General features: G+C 45.3%; 1 protein-coding gene across 1 annotated transcript in view; it reads right to left on the reverse strand.

Annotated features, from left to right (window-relative positions):
* Nucleotides 1-6134: 6134 nt before the first annotated feature.
* OPLAH (5-oxoprolinase, ATP-hydrolysing) overlaps nucleotides 6135-21243 on the reverse strand; it is a 210632-nt gene continuing 195523 nt past the window's right edge. The window contains exons 25-27 of the mRNA XM_069221004.1: nucleotides 18639-18799; nucleotides 17129-17226; nucleotides 6135-7132 (exon numbers count right to left, since the gene is read on the reverse strand). Coding sequence (XP_069077105.1) covers nucleotides 6974-7132; nucleotides 17129-17226; nucleotides 18639-18799 — 418 coding nt within the window. The 3' untranslated portion in view covers nucleotides 6135-6973. The remainder of the gene's footprint in view (nucleotides 7133-17128; nucleotides 17227-18638; nucleotides 18800-21243) is intronic.

A 21243-nucleotide genomic window follows, 5' to 3' on the forward strand; every position in this document is an offset into this window, starting at 1 on the left:
TTACTGGATGGACGGAATGCGGAACCAATCAAACATTCACCCCCAGTCACAGATCTGGGTTTAATCCATCCATTATTTTGCTCACCATGCCACCCCAGTTTGAACCCAGCCATATGCAAATCAGTCTTGACCCTGTTCCTCATGGGACCAGTCCAGCCCGAACTGCCAGGCCAGGTTCTCCCTGGACCGGAAACAAGCATCCTGGGACCGGTTTCGGGGTTTCACCCCTCATCAGCCAGGCTAGCTTGAATCCAGTGGCACAGTAAGCCCGGGACCCACGTCTGGGCATACCCGGCGCACTTAGGGCAGCAAAAGCAAAGCAAAACACAAACGCTGTGGGATAGCGTTACTGGATGGACGGAATGCGGAACCAATCAAACATTCACCCCCAGTCACAGATCTGGGTTTAATCCATCCATTATTTTGCTCACCATGCCACCCCAGTTTGAACCCAGCCATATGCAAATCAGTCTTGACCCTGTTCCTCATGGGAACAGTCCAGCCCGAACTGCCAGGCCAGGTTCTCCCTGGACCGGAAACAAGCATCCTGGGACCGGTTTTGGGGTTTCACCCCTCATCAGCCAGGCTAGCTTGAATCCAGTGGCACAGTGAGCCCGGGACCCACGTCTGGGCATACCCCCAGAGCATGCACCACCAGGAAACAGGCGAGAAAGCGGCAGGATCAGCGATACAAGGTTGCAGTAGTCGTCTTAGCTACTTTGTTGCGGTTTTGCAGGCGTCCAGAGCAGTCAGCGGTCGATCCTTTGGCAGAAGGTGAAGAGAGAGATGCAGAGAAACTCTGATGAGCTCTTGCATTCGGTATCTAAAGAATTCCCCAAAGCAGAGACCCTAAATAGCCAGAAAAGGAGGTTTGGCTACCTAGGAAGGAGGATAGGCTAGTAACACAGGTAAGAGCCTATCAGAAGGAGTCTCTGACGTCACCTGCTGGGACTGGCCACTCAGAGCAGTCCAGTGTGCCAGCAGCACCTCTGTTTCCAAGATGGCAGAGGTCTGGAGCACACTGGAGGAGCTCTGGGCACCTCCCCTGGGAGGTGCAGGTCAGGGGAGTGGTCACTCCCCTTTCCTTTGTCCAGTTTTGCGCCAGAGCAGGGCTGGGGGATCCCTGAACCGGTGTAGACTGGCTTATGCAGAGATGGGCACCATCTGTGCCCATCAAAGCATTTCCAGAGGCTGGGGGAGGCTACTCCTCCCACGCCCTGACACCTTTTTCCAAAGGGAGAGGGTGTAACACCCTCTCTCTGAGGGAGTCCTTTGTTCTGCCTTCCTGGGCCAGGCCTGGCTGGACCCCAGGAGGGCAGAAACCTGTCTGAGGGGTTGGCAGCAGCTGCAGTGAAACCCCGGGAAAGGCAGTTTGGCAGTACCCGGGTCTGTGCTAGAGACTCAGGGGATCATGGAATTGTCACCCCAATGCCAGAATGGCATTGGTGGCATTGGGGTGACAATTCCATGATCTTAGACATGTTACATGGCCATGTTCGGAGTTACCTTTGTGACGCTATACATAGGTAGTGACCTATGTATAGTGCACGCGTGTAATGGTGTCCCCGCACTCACAAAGTCCGGGGAATTTGCCCTGAACGATGTGGGGGCACCTTGGCTAGTGCCAGGGTGCCCCAACACTAAGTAACTTAGCACCCAACCTTCACCAGGTGAAGGTTAGACATATAGGTGACTTATAAGTTACTTATGTGCAGTGTAAAATGGCTGTGAAATAATGTGGGCATTATTTCACTCAGGCTGCAGTGGCAGGCCTGTGTAAGAATTGTCAGAGCTCCCTATGGGTGGCAAAAGAAATGCTGCAGCCATAGGGATCTCCTGGAACCCCAATACCCTGGGTACCTTAGTACCATATACTAGGGAATTATAAGGGTGTTCCAGTATGCCAATGTGAATGGGTGAAATTGGTCACTAGCCTGTTAGTGACAATTTAGAAAGCAGAGAGAGCATAACCACTGAGGTTCTGGTTAGCAGAGCCTCAGTGAGACAGTTAGTCATCACACAGGGAACACATACAGGGCACACTTATGAGCACTGGGGCCCTACCTGGCAGGGTCCCAGTGACACATACAACTAAAACAACATATATACAGTGAAATATGGGGATAACATGCCAGGCAAGATGGTACTTTCCTACAGTGTACTTATTTATTTTTTGCGAATTACTGTTTTAATATTTGAAATGTAAATCATATAAATTGGTTGGGGGTCCCGGCTTCCAGTAGTATTCAGTGGGGGTCCTCAGAAGTCAAAAGATTGGGAACCACTGATAGTAAAGAAGAAGGCCAAGTTCCTTCATAAGGTTATGGAACTCTGAGGTGATGTGCAGTATCCTTATCATGTACTCCAGGGGGTTCTTTAGCCCACATAATATATGGTGACACCATCACCTTTCCCAAAAAAACACTTAAAACTCTGGTGTGTAGCTCTTTCATAAGAAAGAGCGAGCATGTTTGCAAACATGAAGAATAAAAATAAAACCTTTAGTGCAAAATTAGACACATAAAAAACATGTTGGATTTTAGTTTCAGTCTAAATATGGACTGAGGCAATGCAGCGCAAGTCGATGTGTTGCCTCACCCTGCGACGGAGGCGTGCCATGGGTGATACGGTGGGTGTTCCTACGTAACACCCAAGGCATTTGACATTCCCAAATTTACAAGGTTTTGTAAACCTGAGAATACGTCAAAAGCCTACGACTCACCAAGGAGAAATACCTTTATTTCTCCTTGTGTTTTCTATTTTGTATTCTGCAGCACACATAGAAAAAGGAAAACGCCTCCAGTGATTGTTTTTGTACATAAAGTTGCCCCTTCCTGCACAAAAGCTATCATCCCTGCAACACAGGTCCTCTCCTCCTGCGTAGCGCCCTTTAGCAAGATATTTCCCCTTGTTACACCTGCCCTGGGGAGGTGTAAGATTTTGACCCATTCTTATGTTTACAAGTCCTTGTAAATCTGGGGCAGCGCCAAACTCCATGGGTGTTTTGTGGGAACACCCACCCCAATGCCCATGGAACGCCTCCCTTGCGCAGAGTAAGGTGTTGCAGGGTTTTGCGCTGCATTGCGTTGCTCAAGATTTATGAGGCCTTTCAAAGCCACGCAATGTGGCTTTACGTGGCTTCATAACTCTGAGTTAGGGCTTGTGCCACTTTCGCACCATGGAACACCATGCTGCGTGGTGCAAAAGTGAGGCAATGGGGCTTGTAAATATGCCCCTTTGTGTCTGAGCATGGGCGAACAGACTGTTACAGCGCTCGCAGGTATTGGAGAAGTGCTTAGAACAGGAAAGGTTGCAAGAGTCAGGCTTTGATCAGGCATATGTAGGGCCGGAGCAGTTTCTCTTTTAAAAAAAGACGAGGATGTCTGGACATCTTAGGGATTTTGGAGGCCATATGCCAAATGTATTTTCAGTTCAGCTGTTTCATGCCCTCTTTGGCCAGGTCACTGACAGTGCGCAGGCGCGCTTGTCCGAATTCTCAGTGTTTACATCTAATATTCAGAGCAGTGATGTATGTTTTCAATATGGTAACACAGCAGCAGCTCACTAATATTGACTCCCTCCAATTTCTCGTGTGTGAAATCAAGACTAAAAAACTTTCTTATGGCTCCTGCATGAGACATAAACAACAATTTTCTGTAAAATGTCTGAAATAGACTCCCAAACATCACCCACATTAAAAATAAATTCAAGGAAAACGGTATTTTTAGCAGAGCTGTTTAATAATTATTCATCCAAGAGCTGGCCCTATCAGGAGCCTCCCTGAAAGGCTGGGGCCCTGGGCCAGAGCCCACTTTGCCCTGCTTACACCGCCTCTGGAGATGATCTCTTTAGGGGCTGGACGAAGGGTTCACGTGGAGTTAGCGCCAGGGAAGTGGACTTGTGCTCTTCTTGTTAGAAAGAATGTTGTGAGGCCTTCATTCCTGTAAAGAAGTCACCCGTAATGAACTAAATCTGTGCATGTAGTAACCCTAATTTTACAATTATAAACAGTAAAGTACATAGACGCTTTGAGGCCTGAGTAAACGAGTACTGCAACAAAGGCCCAAATTCTTGCGGCAACAGGTGGTCATTGCTCGCCTTATCACGACTGCCAGTAAATCACCCAGCCAACCTGCACAGCGTTCCTTCTAAGGTGAATGAAGTCAAAACCTGCCCGCCAACAGGAGTAGGGCAGGGTGGGAAGGAGCAGACAGACAGAGGAGAAATGCAGAGCAGAGCCATCAACAACAGAGTCAAGCAAAAAGAAAAAAATAGCTCCCAGAATTGCAAGCAGTGGAAGGACACAAGCACTTGGGCCACCCTCCAGGGGAAGGCCAGACACATGAAGAGGAAGTGGCGACTGCAGCGCAGACCAGCAAGATGCAAGCAATTGTGAGTGACAGTGCTGCCAACCAATGGTAAGTAATGGGCGGCCTCCAAGCCCACTGATAGTGAACAGCATGTCTCGAAGAGACAGCGCATGTGCTATCTATAAGAGACCTAAAAAAGAAGCAGGGCTAAGGGGCGGTGGCCTTCCGCCTCGATCTTTAACGAAACACAGAAGTGCCGGGACACAAGAACAAAACAAGAGGAACTGCCGAAAACTACATTCACATCTGGGTCTAAGTCTGCTGGGGTCAAAATGCCTACTATGTCACAGGAAACTGAAAAGCAGAAAAAAACAGTATCCAGGGACAGCGAGAAGGAATATAAAATGGTGAAATCCCCTTAGGGAAAACACCTGGGCCTAGATGTGCATCAGTGTTTCTCCTGCGGCGAAATCTCAGCAACCCCTACTAATTAGAGCTCTGTGATCTGTGTACAATGACTCAATAATCTCCAATTAAAAGTAGGCCCAGCTGAAATGTTCATTAAGCTAGTGTATTTAGCGTCATTTTGATAAGTTTGCATTACTATTGTTAAATCCCCAAATTATGCTATTAAACCACATCACATAATTTCATTCTGTTGTGGATTCAAATTTACACCAAAGGCATCAGAACAGTGTGAACAGTAGAGCGCGACCAGCTGTTGTTCAGGGTGCTTTTGTTTGTTTTTTGCATTTGTTTTTTTAGTGAGAAAGTCATCAGTTGCACTTCGTGCTAAAATGCAGCGCCACCTGCAAGTTTGACCTTTTGCATAATTAAATGTAATGTACAATTTTTGCCAATATTTCACATAATTACACAAAAGCAAATTACACAAATTTCGCACACCCTAAATTAAAAGCTCAAACCTATTTCCCTTGAAAGCTTCCCCGTGAAGGGCCAGTCTACTAAATCAAATGCCCTTTCAGCGTTTAAACTCACTAATAGGCATTCGTTGGGTTCCACTCTCAGTGAATGTATCTCTCTACTGACACTTGACATAATTCCCATCTGGACTTATACCATCAGCTCCGGTCATAATGCAGAAAGATGATGTGATAACATTTTACTCACAGTCTTGGTGCCCACCCTAAACATTCATAGTAGTCTGCATAGGCTATATGCCCCAAAATCTGGAATGGGGTGGGCAGCCATATGGGAGAAAAGATGAGAAGGGAGAACAGCAATTCTGATAGATTTCAATTTTCTGCCCACAGACAGTCATACGGAATACTAAGTGGCACAGAAACTATGATAAACCTTGCAGTCCCTGGCACAGTAGTTAAAACTAACGCCATTTCATTAGGTGCAGGAGTATTTTTCCGCTGGAGCAGAATATATCATAGATCCATTAGTCTTCTACACACCCAATGTGTCCACCGGGCACATGATTTTCTGTTGCACACATAATTGCCTTTGTAGCTGCAGGGGAATCATGATGTGAAGGACTCTCTTAGGCCATAAAGTTCTGGATTGTTTTTTTTAACCCCCATTAGAAACTTTACTAAACCTTTGATATTAGAGAAAATGGATTTGAAAAATGTACTTGTGTGATATCTCTGCAACTCTCTGCTATGTTTACTTCTTACAGTTCTGTGGAGACTTCTCCAGTACCTGGAGGTAATTACCACCATTTGGAGTAGCATGTCCCTGGCCTTTCTAACTATTGATATGGCACTGCCAAAGGATGTAGTCAGGAGAAGTTATAACAAATCTCTTTGGCACAGCAGAATATAATCACACACAAAACAAGCAAAAAAATCCCCATTCATTTTTGCCGTTTACGTTTAATCAAAAGTTGTCCTTGGCACACCAAGTCGTTTGCGTTGGAGTGTTACATGAACAAGTGGATGGAAAAAAGCACTTAACCTAATACCACACATTTTCAAATGGGACACAGCATTATTATTTGTAAAATAAAAACAAAAAAACCCACCCTTTTTGCCACACCTGGAATAGCAAGCAAGATTCTGGAGCCTTGTTCGAAGCCCACAGTGAATGTAAATGTTTTTCATCCAAATAATATTCAGCTCCAGCAAAATAATTTATTTTCACTGGAAGTCTTCGAAGGTAGGGTAATGATGGGAACGGCATGTGGATCGGCGAAGAGGGTTTAAGGAGCAGGAGGGAATAAGGCAGAAGTCATGGAAAAGCAGGTAAGAGCACTTCAATGCAGTAGTTCGTAAGTTAGGAATATCCCACCTTCTGAGTGTGATTCTTTAAGAAGACTCTCCAGCTTTGCAGGTTTGCTGTGACTCTCAGCAGATTCCTTTCAAGTGTGTCTTATGGTCCCCAATGCGACAACAGATCCTAAGGGATCAGAGATCCTGAAACTTTAGGTTAGGAGACGTGGAGTAGTTTCAGCTTGTGATTGGTTCATATGGACAGTCGCAGAGTAGTTTCAGTTTGTGATTGGTTCATATGGATTGCCTCAGAGTAGTTTCAGCTTGTGATTGGTTCATATGGACAGTCGCAGAGTAGTTTCAGTTTGTGATTGGTTCATATGGACTGCTTCGGAGTACTTTCAGCTTGTGATTGGTTCATATGGACCGCCTCGGAGTAGTTTCTGCTTGTAAACGGTCCATATGGACTGCCTCTTGGCCCCATCAGACAGTTTCCTGGGCCATCCGATAGTCAAAGACACTGCCCCTCTCTGCGAAGGGCCTTTCTGACTGCGTCTGTGCAGTTGCGGGCTCCCTGCTTTCATTAGACCCATCGCTTTTTCCAAATCCACCTCCTCCAGGCGTCTGCAGACGGAATGTGTCCTATGCAGAGAGCAAGAAGAGAGAGAAAAAAGGTAAGTAAACAAGGACACAACCTTACACCCCCAGAATGTGTAGGGTAGAGGAGTCAGGCTTTGCAGTGAATTTATGATTTGTATATCCATAATTCTGATGATATTAATATTTTGTGTTGTAGTAAATATGGGTTAAGCATGTCACTTATGCAAAAGAATGTTCACCAGCAAGGGCATCCTTCCAAGAAATTCATTTCAAAATAAATCATTATGCTTGAGGTGCACTACAAACATTCAAACAAACATTGGCAAAGTCAATAGTTCACATCTATGCAAGAGCTATTGGCTTTGCCAATATGATTTAGCCATGTTGTACAATAGCTTGACAGCTGTTCAACATGGCTGAAAGGGGCGTAAATGAGAGTGGCGTGGAGTGTAGTAAAGTAAAGTATCATGGAGTATAGTGGGGTTTTATAGAGTGCCGTATTGAGGTGTCGAGTGGTGTAAAGTAGAGTTGAGTGGCATAGTGCTGTGGAGTGTCATGGAGAAAGTAAAGTGCCAAAGAGTGGAAGGCGTAGTGATGTAGAGCAGAGTTATGCACAGTGTCAGAGAGGAGTACAGTGTCATAGAGTGGAGTGGCATAGCGGGTGTCACATAGAGTGGAGTAGAGTGCTGTGGAGTAGAGTGATGTAGACGGAGTAGACTGTTGTAGAGTGGAGTGGCACAGAGTGAAGTAGTGTAGTAGAGTGGAATGATATAGAGTAACGTACAGTGGTGAACAGTGTTGTGGAGTGGCTTAGAGTGTCAGAGCAGAGTGCATTAGAGTGGCGTGGAGTGGCATAGAGTGGAGTACTGGAGTGGTGTGAAGTAGTGAAGTGAAGTAGAGTGGAGTAGTGTGTCACAGAATGGAGTGGAGTAAAGTGGCATGATGTGGCATAGAGGGAGTTGCGTAGAGCATTGTGGAGTGGAGTAGTGTTGTAGAGTGGCACAGAGTGGAGCAGAGTGGGGTAGACCCTTAGTGTTGTAGAGTGAAGTAGAGTTCAATGGAGTAGAGAGCCATTGAGTGGAGTGGAGTGCCCCACAATTAATCAAATTTCCTGGTCCCCTGCAGCTAAGAGCATACAGAATTTCTTCATTTCTTAATTACTTTGTTTTTGCCACCCACTATCCTATTGTGGGGATTAACGTCAGCTCTTTCTGATTTAAAACAGAGGGATGCCTTAGAAATGTACCTTGCATAAGTCTGAACAGTTCTTTCTAAAGTCTGCTTTTGTTCTCTGGCACTTCTAACATTAACCATCTTGACTGAATCAAACTGGTAAAACTTAAACCATTTAATTTAGAAAGGAACAAAATCAGGGGTTTCATTTTGTCATATAAATTATTGTTAGTGCTGTAGAAAGAAAAATTAGGATGTTTTACCTGAGTTCTCAAATAGCTTCCTCGCCTATTTCATTAAAACATTCTGGCATGTAGACTGACACATGCCCTTTCAACACCAGAAGCAGGCTGCCAAATAACTCCCTAGTGATCAGCAGTTTACTACAGTATTCTAATGAGCAACTAGAGTGCTAACATTCTGAATTGATGCAAAAAATGTGGCACATTTGAACATCATCTTGATGGAATCGAAATGGAAAACTGAAAGCATTTTTACTGAGGATACAGCAGCAAATAAAGAAATCAGGGAGCTTTATAACAAAGAAGTCTCCCAAGATAGTCACCAGAGAAAAAAGAGCCCAAATGTAGCACATCACCCAAATGTAGAACCAGTATAGCCCAATAACAGGGGTTGCTTTTCTGCATTTTTATATAGTGCAGACGTGATCTGAAGGTATTGGAGTATTTTACATGAGCATCAGTTACATCACACAAGGATACATTCATTTTGGTACATAAAAATAGCAAAAAAATTAAAAGCGCTTTGTCGCTATTCAAAACTCAGAAAATATGTCCTCATTTTAGTTTTTTAGTACACTAGCCATAATTTCTATGGAAATAAGACCCTCTCATTGTTATAATTTCTAAAGGAAATGCTGTAGGTATTTTAGTTTTGATTACATCAAGAAGACATCAGGCGTGCTGCACTTTTTAAATAAATATAGAATGTTAGCAAGCCAGTTGTTTAATAGAATCTGTGGCGAGGCAGATGTCAGGGGCACGGAGAAGTGTGCCGAAGCTACATGTTGACCACGCTGGGCAGGCGGGAGGGGCAGTGGAAACACAATAGACCAATGAGGGCTGGTGCTACAAACCAACCATGCAGGACAGCCAACAGAGACCAGGGGCAATATTACAGACCATTGACGACTGAAGGAAGAGGGAGTGGCAATACAACCATACATGCCAACAGACTTGATTCAGGCAGGAGACTCACAATGTTTTTAAGCCCAAAAGGGATTGAGTTTATCTGTCTCCTGCCTAAAATTTCCTCCTTTTCAATGTCAACAGGGAAAATCAATTCCCCAGTTTTTTTTAAAATCAAAATCTCCCTCTAACCAAGTTCAAAATGTTGGCAAGTATGGTACATTAGATCGCTGAGGGTAGGAGGACTCGGATAACAGAGGGCAACGGAAGTCCGACAGGGGCACAAAACTGACCGTCAGGGTTGCAGCAGCACAATACACCACACGGGGGAAGCGGGACAGCAGTACAGCACAATGGACCATGGCAAGCAATATGGAGGGGACAGGACCATACACATGGGCAATAGAGAGCTGAGAGGAAGGAGGCAAGGACAGCAAGCTGACCATATCAGACACACAGGAATGATAGTTGCAGCATAACGGACCACTAAGGGCAGGAGGGAGGGGCCAGTGGAATGACAATGGACCAGACAAGGCAGGAGGGAGGGATGGGGGCTGGAAAACAAAGGGCAGAGGGCCAGAGATCAGGGCTGGAGCAGCAAGCTGACCATGGAGGGCAGGCGGGATGGGCACTGGAAGCTCAAAGCACCATGGAGGGCATGAGATGCTAATGTCATACACATAGACAAGAGAGGAAAGATGGAAGGGTATCAGGGGCAGCAAGCTGACCAAGTAGGAGGGTTTATGGCAGCACAGAAGGCTATGCATGGCAAGCGGGATGGTTAGTGGCAGCACAATGTTCATGGTGTGCAAGAAGGAGGGGGATAGGGCATGCACATAGGACAATTGAGGACAGAAGAGATGGTTCGGTAGTGGACACAGACAAGAGACGGCAGGGGAAGCGACTTCACAACAGACCATGCAGGTTAGGCAGGAGGAGCAGGTGCAGTACGACAGAGCATGGAGGGCAGAAGGGAGTTGCAGCAAAATGGGGATGAGGCAGAGAAGTCGGACAGGCAGGGTGGAGGTGGCAGGGACAGGCTACAGTCATCCGACCATGGTAGAGGTGGGTCCCTTGTTCACTGTGCCATTGGATTCAAGGTAGCCTGGCTGATGAAGGGTAATACCCTGAAACCGGTCCCAGGATGCTTGTTTCCGGTCCAGGGAGGACCTGGCAGTTCGGGCTGGACTGTTCCCATGGGGAGCAGGATCAAGACTGATTTGCATTTGGCTGGGTCCAAACTGGGATGGCATGGTGAGCAAAAGAATTGATGGATTAAACCCAGATCTGTGACTGGGGGTGAGTGGTTGAATGGTTTTGGCACTCCGTCCATCATTTTATTTTGTGATGTTGCCTTGTGCGCCCTAAGTGGCTAGGGTATGCCCAGACGCGAGTCCCTTGTTCACTGTGCCATTGGATTCAAGCTAGCCTGGCTGATGAAGGATAATACCCTGAAACCGGTCCCAGGATGCTTGTTTCCGGTCCAGGGAGGACCTGGCCTGGCAGTTCGGGCTGGACTGTTCCCATTGGGAGCAGGGTCAAGACTGATTTGCATATGGCTGGGTGCAAACTGGGTACAAACTGGGACGGCATGGTGAGCAAAAGAATTGATGGATTGAACCCAGATCTGAGACTGGGGGTGAATGGTTGAAAAGTTTTGCCACTCCGTCCGTCATTTTATTTCGTGATGGCACCTGCGCATTGACAGGAAGCAGAGGCCTCCGGCTGGCGGTGTAAAGGGACTTTGGACAGCCAGCTCCAGAAGTTGCTGACTCAGGGGTTGTAACACTTTAGCAACCACCCACTCCAAGGATGCATCAATCACATCTGCCAACTCCTCATCAATAGCTAGGAGGGTATGAGTCTCCTCCACAGACTCCCAATTTTCATTAGGCTGACTGGTCATAGTTAAATGTGCTACAACACAGAGTGGGTAAAAAGAAACTCGCTGGTAGAAATTAAATCAAGGCGCCAAGAATTACAGTAGTCAGTGCTTATTAGCAATTGCACTGAAATTACAGTAGCCAATGCTTGTTAGCAGTAAACTTTGGAGTTGCCAAGGCTTATTCAAAAAAGGAACTGCTGCCCTCTAAATAGACCCAGGTAGGTGTAACATGCTCTGCGGAGAACCACTTATCTGGATCCAGAAGAACGCCACCGAAGGAAGGGGATATCTGATTTACTGGGCTGACGCGCGGCCGAGAACTCACCAGCAGTCTCAAGGGACAACTGCCGGCAGGGGAAGAAACACTCCAAGTGCCAAGGCCACCCCGAGGTCAATGACCCCTGATCGCATGAGGGAAGAGCGCATGGCACCCAGTCACACAATGAACAAGTTATTATAAGCACAAAACCAGTGAGTCACAACACCCCAATAACTGTAAAGGGAAAAAAACAGTGAACAAATCCCCCCCTAGCAAAAAACAAATATGAAAGCCACTTATCTGGATGCTGAGCAGCAAAAAAAGAGGAAGTGCAGTCCTGGGTGGCTGTACTTATGGGACTGTATATCTAAGGTTGTTTGGTTGCAGCAAAGACTTATGGGAATTTGTAGTCTTTGAAATCTTAATGTTTTTTTTTTTTTACTTAAGGCTGCTAAGTGGAAAATAAAGTAAGAGTAAAGCATGATCTGAGCCTCCGGTCCTGACATAGAATAAAAAAAAAACCTTCGAAATTCACAAAAAAAAACAAAAAAAAAACAAAGGTTACAGGGATGTTATAGTTAGGTTCAGAATTTACAGGCACAAACCATAGAAATTTAGCTGTTATAGTTAGTTATTTCAAGTAACTATAACTCGTGCCCTAAGGTAACTATAACTGGTGCCCCTGCCATGCACTGCTAATTACCCCAGATATTACATCACTCATGACATCATTGATAATATCACTGTAACATTTGCAGTAAAAATTATTCATGAAAAATGTGCAAAGCAAAGATGTATCTTTATGGAAGAGAAAGCTAGGTTTGACTTTTGCAAATGTAGTAAGTATGTTAGGATGTTTTTTGCAGATGCGTGTAAGGGTTGAATTTGATTATTATGGCAGTAATAAACAAATCTTTCCCACTTATTTGCATAGCAATTTCTAGTGGTAGGTTTTCTAGCTTGTTTTATGACCTCCATACATTCCTGTGTAAGGTCTAAGTGTCCAAATTCTAAGACTTCAGGAGCCAAATTGCTAGATTCAGTGATGCTGGATTTGGATGCCTGATCTGTTGTTTGTGTTGTGTTAACAGATCTGGTCTGTTTGGTAGTTTGACATGAGGCACTACAGAGAGGTCTAGAAGTGTTGTGTACCAAGGTTGTCTTGCCCATGTTGGCGCTATTAGTATGAGTCTGAGTTTGTTTTGACTCAATTTGTTTACTAGATATGGAAGGAGTGGGAGAGGGGGAAAAGCGTAAGCAAAAATCCCTGACCAGCTCATCCATAACGCATTGCCCTGAGACTGATCTTGTGGGTACCTGGATGCAAAGTTTCGGCATTTTGCGTTTTCCTTTGTTGCAAATAGATCTATTTGTGGTGTTCCCCAATTTTGGAAGTATTTGTTTAGTATTTGGGGGTGAATCTCCCATTCGTGGATCTGTTGGTGATCCCGAGAGAGATTGTCTGCTAACTGGTTTTGAATTCCAGGAATAAATTGTGCTATTAGGCGAATGTGGTTGTGAATCGCCCAATGCCATATTTTTTGTGCCAGGAGACACAACTGTGTTGAGTGTGTCCCTCCTTGTTTGTTTAGGTAATACATTGTTGTCATGTTGTCTGTTTTGACAAGAATGTGTTTGTGGCTTATTATGGGTTGAAATGCTTTTAGCGCTAGAAATACTGCCAATAGTTCTAAGTGATTTATGTGAAACTGTTTTTGCCGAGTGTCCCATTGTCCTTGGATGCTGTGTTGATTGAGGTGTGCTCCCCACCCTATCATGGAGGCATCTGTTGTTATTACATATTGTGGCACTGGGTCTTGGAAAGGCCGCCCTTGGTTTCAATTTATACTGTTCCACCATTGAAGCGAGGTGTATGTTTGGAGGTCTATCAACACCAGATCTAGAAGTTGACCCTGTGCTTGTGACCATTTTGATGCTAGAGTAGGGGCCGCATGTGCAACCTTGCGTTCGGGACAATGGCTATGCATGAGGACATCATGCCTAGTAGTTTCATCACCATTTTGACTTGTATCTTTTGTTTTGGATACATGGTCTTTATTACATTGTGAAATGCTTGAACCCTTTGTGGGCTTGGAGTGGCAATCCCTTTTGCTGTGTTGATTGTCGCCCCTAAGTATTGCTGTGTTTGACACGGCAGAAGGTGTGACTTTGTGTAGTTGATTGAGAAACCTAGACTGTGGAGGATTTCTATGACGTACTTTGTGTGTTGTGAACACCGCTTTAGTGTATTGGTTTTGATTAACCAATCGTCTAGGTACGGGAAGACATGTATTTGCTGCCTTCTGATATGTGCAGCTACTACTGCCAGACATTTTGTAAAAACTCTTGGCGCAGTTGTTATTTTGAATGGCAACACCTTGAACTGGTAATGTACCCCTTGGAATCCAAACGTTAGGTACTTTCTGTGTGAAGGATGTATTGGTATATGGAAATATGCATCCTTTAGGTCTAGTGTTGTCATGTAGTCTTGTTGTTTGAGCAGTGGGATTATGTCTTGTAATGTGACCATGTGAAAGTGATCTGATTTGATGTATGTATTTAGTGTTCTGAGATCTAGTATAGGTCTCAGACTCTTGTCTTTTTTGGGTATGAGAAAGTACAGAGAGTAAACACCTATCCCTTTCTGTTGGTTTGGTACTAATTCTATGGCTTCTTTTTGTAGCAATGCCTGAACTTCTAGTCCTAGAAGATCTATATGTTGCTTTGACATATTGTGTGTTTTTGGTGGGAAGTTTGGAGGGAATTTGAGAAATCCTATGCAATAACCATGCTGGATAATTGCTAGGACCCAAGTGTCTGTTGTTATTTCCTTCCAATGTTTGTAAAACTTGGTTAGTCTCCCCCCCACAGATGTTATGTGGAACTTCCCTCTATTCTTTTGGAATTGTCCCCCTCTAAATTGTCCCCGAAAACTTCCCCGCTGATACTGGCTCTGGTAAGTGGGTCTTGTTTGTGAGGTTGTGGGTTCTGTGCTTTGTCCTCGAAACCCCCCTCTAAACTGTGTTTTTCTAAATGTGCCTCTGCCCTGTGGGGAGTAGAGTGCGCCCATGGCTTTGGCTGTGTCAGTGTCTTTTTTAAGTTTTTAGATCGCAGTGTCCACCTCCGGCCCAAACAACTGCTGTCCGTTGAATGGCATATTGAGCACAGCTTGCTGTATTTTTGGTTTAAATCCTGATGTACGCAGCCATGCATGTCTCCTTATTGTTACTGCTGTGTTGACAGTTCTAGCAGCTGTGTCTGCAGCATCCATTGCTGACCGTATCTGATTGTTGGAGATACTCTGTCCTTCTTCTACTACTTGCTGCGCTCTCTTTTGGAACTCCTTGGGCAAATGTTCTATAAAGTGCTGCATTTCGTCCCAATGGGCCCTATCGTATCTGGCCAACAAAGCCTGTGAATTGGCAATACGCCACTGGTTTGCTGCCTGTGCTGCCACCCTCTTTCTTTATCTGGAGGTGGTGCATCTCCTGAACTATGTGAGTTTGCTCTTTTGCGCGCTGCTCCCACTACAACTGAGTCCGGTGTTAGCTGTTGTGTGATGTACACGGGGTCTGTTGGTGGCGGTTTATATTTTTTCTCCACTCTTGGAGTAATGGCCCTTCCTTTTACAGGCTCTTCAAACACTTGTTTGGAGTGTTTTAGCATTCCGGGTAGCATAGGAAGACTTTGATACTGGCTGTGTGTGGACGACAGTGTGTTAAAAAGAAAGTCGTCTTCAATGGGCTCAGCATGCAGGCTGACATTATGAAATGCTACTGCTCTTGACACCACCTGTGCGTAGGCTGTACTATCCTCTGGTGGCGACGGTCTAGCTGGATAACATTCAGGACTATTATCTGACACTGGTGCGTCATAAAGGTCCCATGCGTCCGGGTCATCTTGACTCATTCCTCTATGAGTTGGGGATTGCATCATTGGTGGAGTGGCTACCGGTGATGGTTGTGGAAAGCATTGTGGAGATGGTGGCGGGGTTACTTGTTTAGCCACCTTTGCCTGTGGCTGCTTGTCTTTTTCTTGGAAGGCAAGTTTGCGTTTCATTTTAATTGGAGGGAGAGTACTGATCTTCCCTGTTTCCTTTTGGATATGGAGCCTTCTTTGTGTATAGTCTGGCTCTATTGTTTCCAATTCCTGTCAAAATCTATGTGTTTTCATTTGTGTAGACAGTGCTTGTTCCTCAGTGTAGGAACTTGTTTTCGGTTCCGAGGCCGGATGTTTCGGTATCGAAACCTTTTCGGCTGCTTTTTTCGGTTCCGACGAAACCTTCTTTACTTTTGGCGTCGGGGTCTCTCGATGCCGACCCATTTCGGTGCCGCTATCTCAGTGCCGAACCTGTTCGGAGCCACTATCTCGGGCCCGAGATTGCTGTGTGGCGGTATCTCGACCGGAGTCGGATGACTTCGCCACCAGCATGCCCTTTTTCGGTGCCGATGATCGGTCACCTATTTTTCGGGTTAAGCCATGGCCTGTTGGCGGTGGCGTCCCCTGGGCTTTAGTGGTTTTTTCGTGAGTTTTGTGTTTCGACGTCTTACTCACGGTTTTCGGCGTTTCTTCGGGATCGATCTCATCCGAGTCCGATTCCTGGATGGAGAATGTTTCTTCCTCCTCTTCGAAACGCTCTTGTCCTGTCGGCGCCGACGCCATTTGCAGTCTCCTTGCTCTTCGGTCTCTTAGTGTCTTCCTGGACCGAAATGCTCGACAGGCTTCACAAGTATCTTCCTTGTGTTCCGGCGACAAACACAAGTTACAGACCAGATGCTGATCTGTATATGGATACTTGTTATGGCATTTTGGGCAGAAGCGGAATGGGGTCCGTTCCATCAGCCTTGAAGAGACACGTGGCCGGGCCGACCAGGCCCCGACGGGGGATCGAAAAAAACCCAAAGGGCCACCGGAGCTCTTCTAAAGTCGGTGTCGATCTGTTGTAACTAACCCGATACCGAACGCAAACAATAACGACGATTTTTCTGAGATTCTAACTAACTTTCCGACCCGAAACACGGAGCGAAAAGGAACACGTCCGAACCCGATGGCGGAAAAAAAACAATCTAAGATGGAGTCGACGCCCATGCGCAATGGAGCCGAAATGGGAGGAGTCCCTCGGTCTCGTGACTCGAAAAGACTTCTTCGAAGAAAAACAACTTGTAACACTCCGAGCCCAACACCAGATGGCGGGATGTGCACAGCATGTGTATCTGCAGCTACACATGCCATCGAACATATATTTATTCGGTTTGATGTCTTTTTTATTGATTTTAATTAAATTAGGGATATTTTAATTAATGGTATTTTTTTTTATTATATATTGAAATATATTTTAAATACTTTTTAAATATATATATTTTAAATTAAATAAGCTACCTTCCTATATTACTGTAACACCTTTTCATTTAATTGAGTTACATTTGTTTTTTTAATTATACATATCTTTGGTGACATAGTGCCTAGGGATGTAGCTGTCATCTCGATGTGGTAGTTGTGGTTGTAAGGAGGCACGTGGTCACGTATTAACACTGATGTTTTGTACAAAGACTACATTTGTGGTTGCTTCTTACCCCAGGTTGCATCTGTACGGATGTTTTGCCTCCCAGGTTAATGGTCCTCCCATCTCTTCGAATGAGAAGATTGACACCTGGCGCGCCTGGCTCTCCACCTGAAAACAGAAAATGCGTGGATTGTAAAGCATCCTCAAACAGTACGAGGCAGAGGCTGGAATGCGAGCCACAGGCTGAGAAAGCAAACCTCATTGAGCATAAAAAAGCAAAAGCAAGCTTGGAATAAAAGGGCAAACTGTACAGAATAAACAAAAGAAGAAAGCCAAGCCAAGCGACTGACTACTGGAGGATAAACTGACGAAGGCCCTCATTGAAAACCATAAAGTGTCCACCCATATTGGCACTAAAGGTACTGTAGTAACACTGGTATTTCCGCATGTGTTTCCGCAGACAGGTCTTCCAGGTGGAAGCGGGAGGAATTTCTCACCAAAAACAGATATTAAAGAATAACTGAGAAAATCAGAAGTCTAACACCAGTTTCGATGTAATTTCAGTCAGTAATAATGCTGAAATGCTGCATCCTTGAATTACCAATACCCATGAGATCGAGGACGTAGAGAATGAGTACCTAGGGATGTCCATTGTTACCCCCATTAGAGCTTGATCAATGCTAGCTGTTCAAGAGATCCAGATTTGGACACAACTACTCCATATTTAAATAATTTACATACCTACTGTTTATTCACACACTATGCAGAGAAGGAACACCAGGAACCCAGAATGGATTGATGGTGAAATAGCAAATACAGGCAAAATACTGCAAGGTACTTACATAGGCTTTGTACCTTCTAGTGCGATATTTAGCAATGTGTGAGACCAGACGCAGGAAGACTGAATCAAATGTTGAAGAGCTTCATTTATACTTCACAGAATTAAGGGAAAATGTTAAAGACCACTGAGATTAAAAACGTTTAAAAAAAATCATTACATAGCAACAGGTAGTACAACCCAGTGGAAAATGAGTGAGTGTGGTCCGTACCACATAATGTGAGCACTGTGAATGCTAATTTAAGACCAGGGGCCACATGTACAAACATCAGGTTTTGCGACTCAAATATAGAAAAATACCAGAAGCAACCTGGTTATTTGTTAAAAAAAAAACAACAGTAACAATAGAAATGTGTATTTGTAACATTTTAAGTACAATCTGTTTTAGTAGGATGATCAATGTTCCGAACACATTGTCACAACTTTGACAGGGTCACCATTAGCACAAGGTAGCACAGCTAATTTTGTTAGTCACCATTGAAGGGCCATTGCATGAAATCTATCAACAAAAAGCAGCAACTAAATTAGTAGTTTTGTAAGAGAAGGGTCAAAACAGGTTGTTAAAAGCTGTCAATCACAGCTCAGCCTGTGTGCTAATGATGCGGGCAGAAAAAGGAAGTGAGAGGAGAAACACCAGAAAGATAGAATGAAACTAGGTTGCAAACATAAGATCTAGCAAAGAGAATCAGAGGAGAAGTGGGGCACCAGAGATTAGGAAAGAGGAAAGGAAGGAAGAACTCACCATGGAGTCCATAAGGTCGAAATGCGCGACGCTCGGTCAGAACAGACAGAACCACTTCTTCTCTGAACGTCAGCTCCCGGATCACACCGTTCCCTCCGTGGAACCGCCCTGCACCCCCGGTCCCGGGTTTCAGCTCAAACCGGTTAAGAATAACTGGATATCTGAAGTGGGTGGCACAAAAAAGAAAACACTGAAAAGATGGGAACATGGGAAGATTTACAGAACTTTGAAGGAATACCTATCTGCTAAGATTTGGCTTGCAGTATGAAATATTTGGTATGTAATACAAAATGTGTACTAATACGCAAAAAAATAATTACAAGACAATGCTATAAGATACCATACAACACCATAAAACACTTTTAAATTCACCAAAAAAGATAAGGCCCAGATCTGGTATGTTATAATACTCGATGTTATGTGTATTTGGAATGCTCACTTTCACCTGTGAGGGTACCCGGGCATGGTGTGTGTCTAGCTCTGCCTATGGTAGGTTGGTTCATTGAAAAGCCAAGTCTACAGCTTTTTGCAGAATTCAAGAAAAGAGATGGAAGCTCTAATGTGGCGTGGGAGCATGTTCCATGCTTTAGCAGCTGTGAGAAACTGGGTTGTTGATTGACTGGGTGTCAGCCCTCGTCAAGCAGCAATCACAATTCTTGTCAGGGGAAGGCACAAGCAAACACCAAATTAACCTGTGCTCTCCCTCTGGTAGCTTGGCACAGAGCAATCAGACTTAACTTGAAGGCAATGTGTAAAGTACTTGTGTAACACTTCAACCAGTGAACCAGTGAAGACACCACACAAAAAGGATCTCACAACAGTTTAGAAAAATAGATCCTAGTTTAATAAATAACACAAGACCACAATGACACAAATCCAATAAGTAGAACATGAGTTATGAATTTTTAAAGATAAAATTGTGGAACAAGAAGTGCCAACCAGGGACATCTGTTCATGCCAGACCGGGACAGAGTCAAAAGTTCAGGCTGACCGTGATAAACCCCTAAGTATTATCAGTGTCAAGAGGAAAGGCACTTCAAGGACATTGGCAAATGTCCCAAGCGGTCACAACCCCCTACCGGTGGGCAGTCACAAGGGCTGGCTAGTGTAGCGCTTGGGGAGGAGTTGTCCCAGATAGTGTTTGGAACAGAGTAGAGGTTACCCTAGTGTCTCTGGGTGATAGAGAGATCGTAGAGAGGACCCTCATGCTTAGCAACACTTCAAAACATAGGCAGTGGGTCACCATAAATGGGCAAAGGGTGGAGGCTCTGAGAGATACTGAAACCAGCATGACAACTGTCAGGTGTTATCTGGTGTCCTCAGAGCAGGTAGTCCCTAATGCATTCCACCAGGTTTTTGCAGCTGACAACCATGAGAGTTACTATCCAGTAGCTTTGGTTTCATTTGAACGGGGAGAGTTTGAAGGGAGGGGAGTCTCAGGTTTGTTGAGGGGAGTTGTGCGTCTGTCCATGTATCTGGATTTCCTGCTTGGCAATAACTTGGAGCATATACCGCCTGGAAGGAGGTGCAGCTCAGGTCCCACTTGGAGATGTTAGGGTGGCATGAGTGGGTGTGCCTGGTAGCCTGAGAGGGTAGTCAGGAGGGCCTGTAGCCTGGAAGAATGGCCCAGGAGTCTGCCAAGAAGAAGAAGGGCAAGGGGCGTGGAAAACTCACTCCTGAAACTCCCACGGTCTGGGATGAGATTGACATTGTTGGACTTTGGACCCAAGACAGCCATGGGCAACAGGTTCATCCTGGTCTGAACATGCCACACAGAACCCAAAGACGATCCCTCTGAGAATCGTTACCCATGTCGGGCTCTCTGAGGCGGTGGTGTCAGACCGGGGTACCAACTTCATGTCAGGGTACATAAAGGCCATGTGGAAGGAGTATGGGGTAACTTACAAGCTCTCCACACCTTACCTCCCTCAAACCAATTGGCCTGTTGAAAGGTTCAACAGGACCCTTAAAGGCAGTACGATGAGTCTGTCAGAACCCATGAGGCCATGCCTTTTGTTTGCCTACATTGAGGTACTGCAGAAGGGGGTTGGCTTCAGCCCCTTTGAAATTTTGTATAAGCACCCCGTGAGAGGACCTCTCAATTTGGTGAAGGAGGTCTGGAAGCAAGCTCCTGGGAAGACCCACCAGGATGTGGTCGGCTACATGCTGGCACTACTCATACAGACAGCGTGCTTACGGAAACTCACCCATGAGAATCTGGAAGCCAGTCAGGAGGACATGAAATTGTGGTATGACCAGAATGCCACTCTGGTTGAGTTTCAGCCTGGTCTAAAGGTGTGGGTTATGGAGCCCGTGGAGCCCAGGGCCCTGTAAGACTGCTGGTCTGGGCCTTATGAGGCGAAGGAGTGCAAGAGTGATGTTACCTTCCTGGTGGACCTCAAGATTTCCAGGAACCCTTTGTGGGTCCTTCATGTCTATCGCCTCAAACCCCACTTTGAGAGGTCTGAGCTAACCATGCTCCTAGTCAGTGATGATGGGAGCAGGATGGGTCAGTGGAGGGTGTCAACCTCTCTCCTACCCTGACCCTAGGCCAAGAGAGAGACTGACGGTAGTTACTGGGGCAGTTTGCTTCTTTATTCTCCCT

This window comes from Pleurodeles waltl, chromosome 2_2, assembly GCF_031143425.1.
Source record: "Pleurodeles waltl isolate 20211129_DDA chromosome 2_2, aPleWal1.hap1.20221129, whole genome shotgun sequence".
In the NCBI taxonomy this organism is placed as follows: Eukaryota; Metazoa; Chordata; class Amphibia; order Caudata; family Salamandridae; genus Pleurodeles; species Pleurodeles waltl.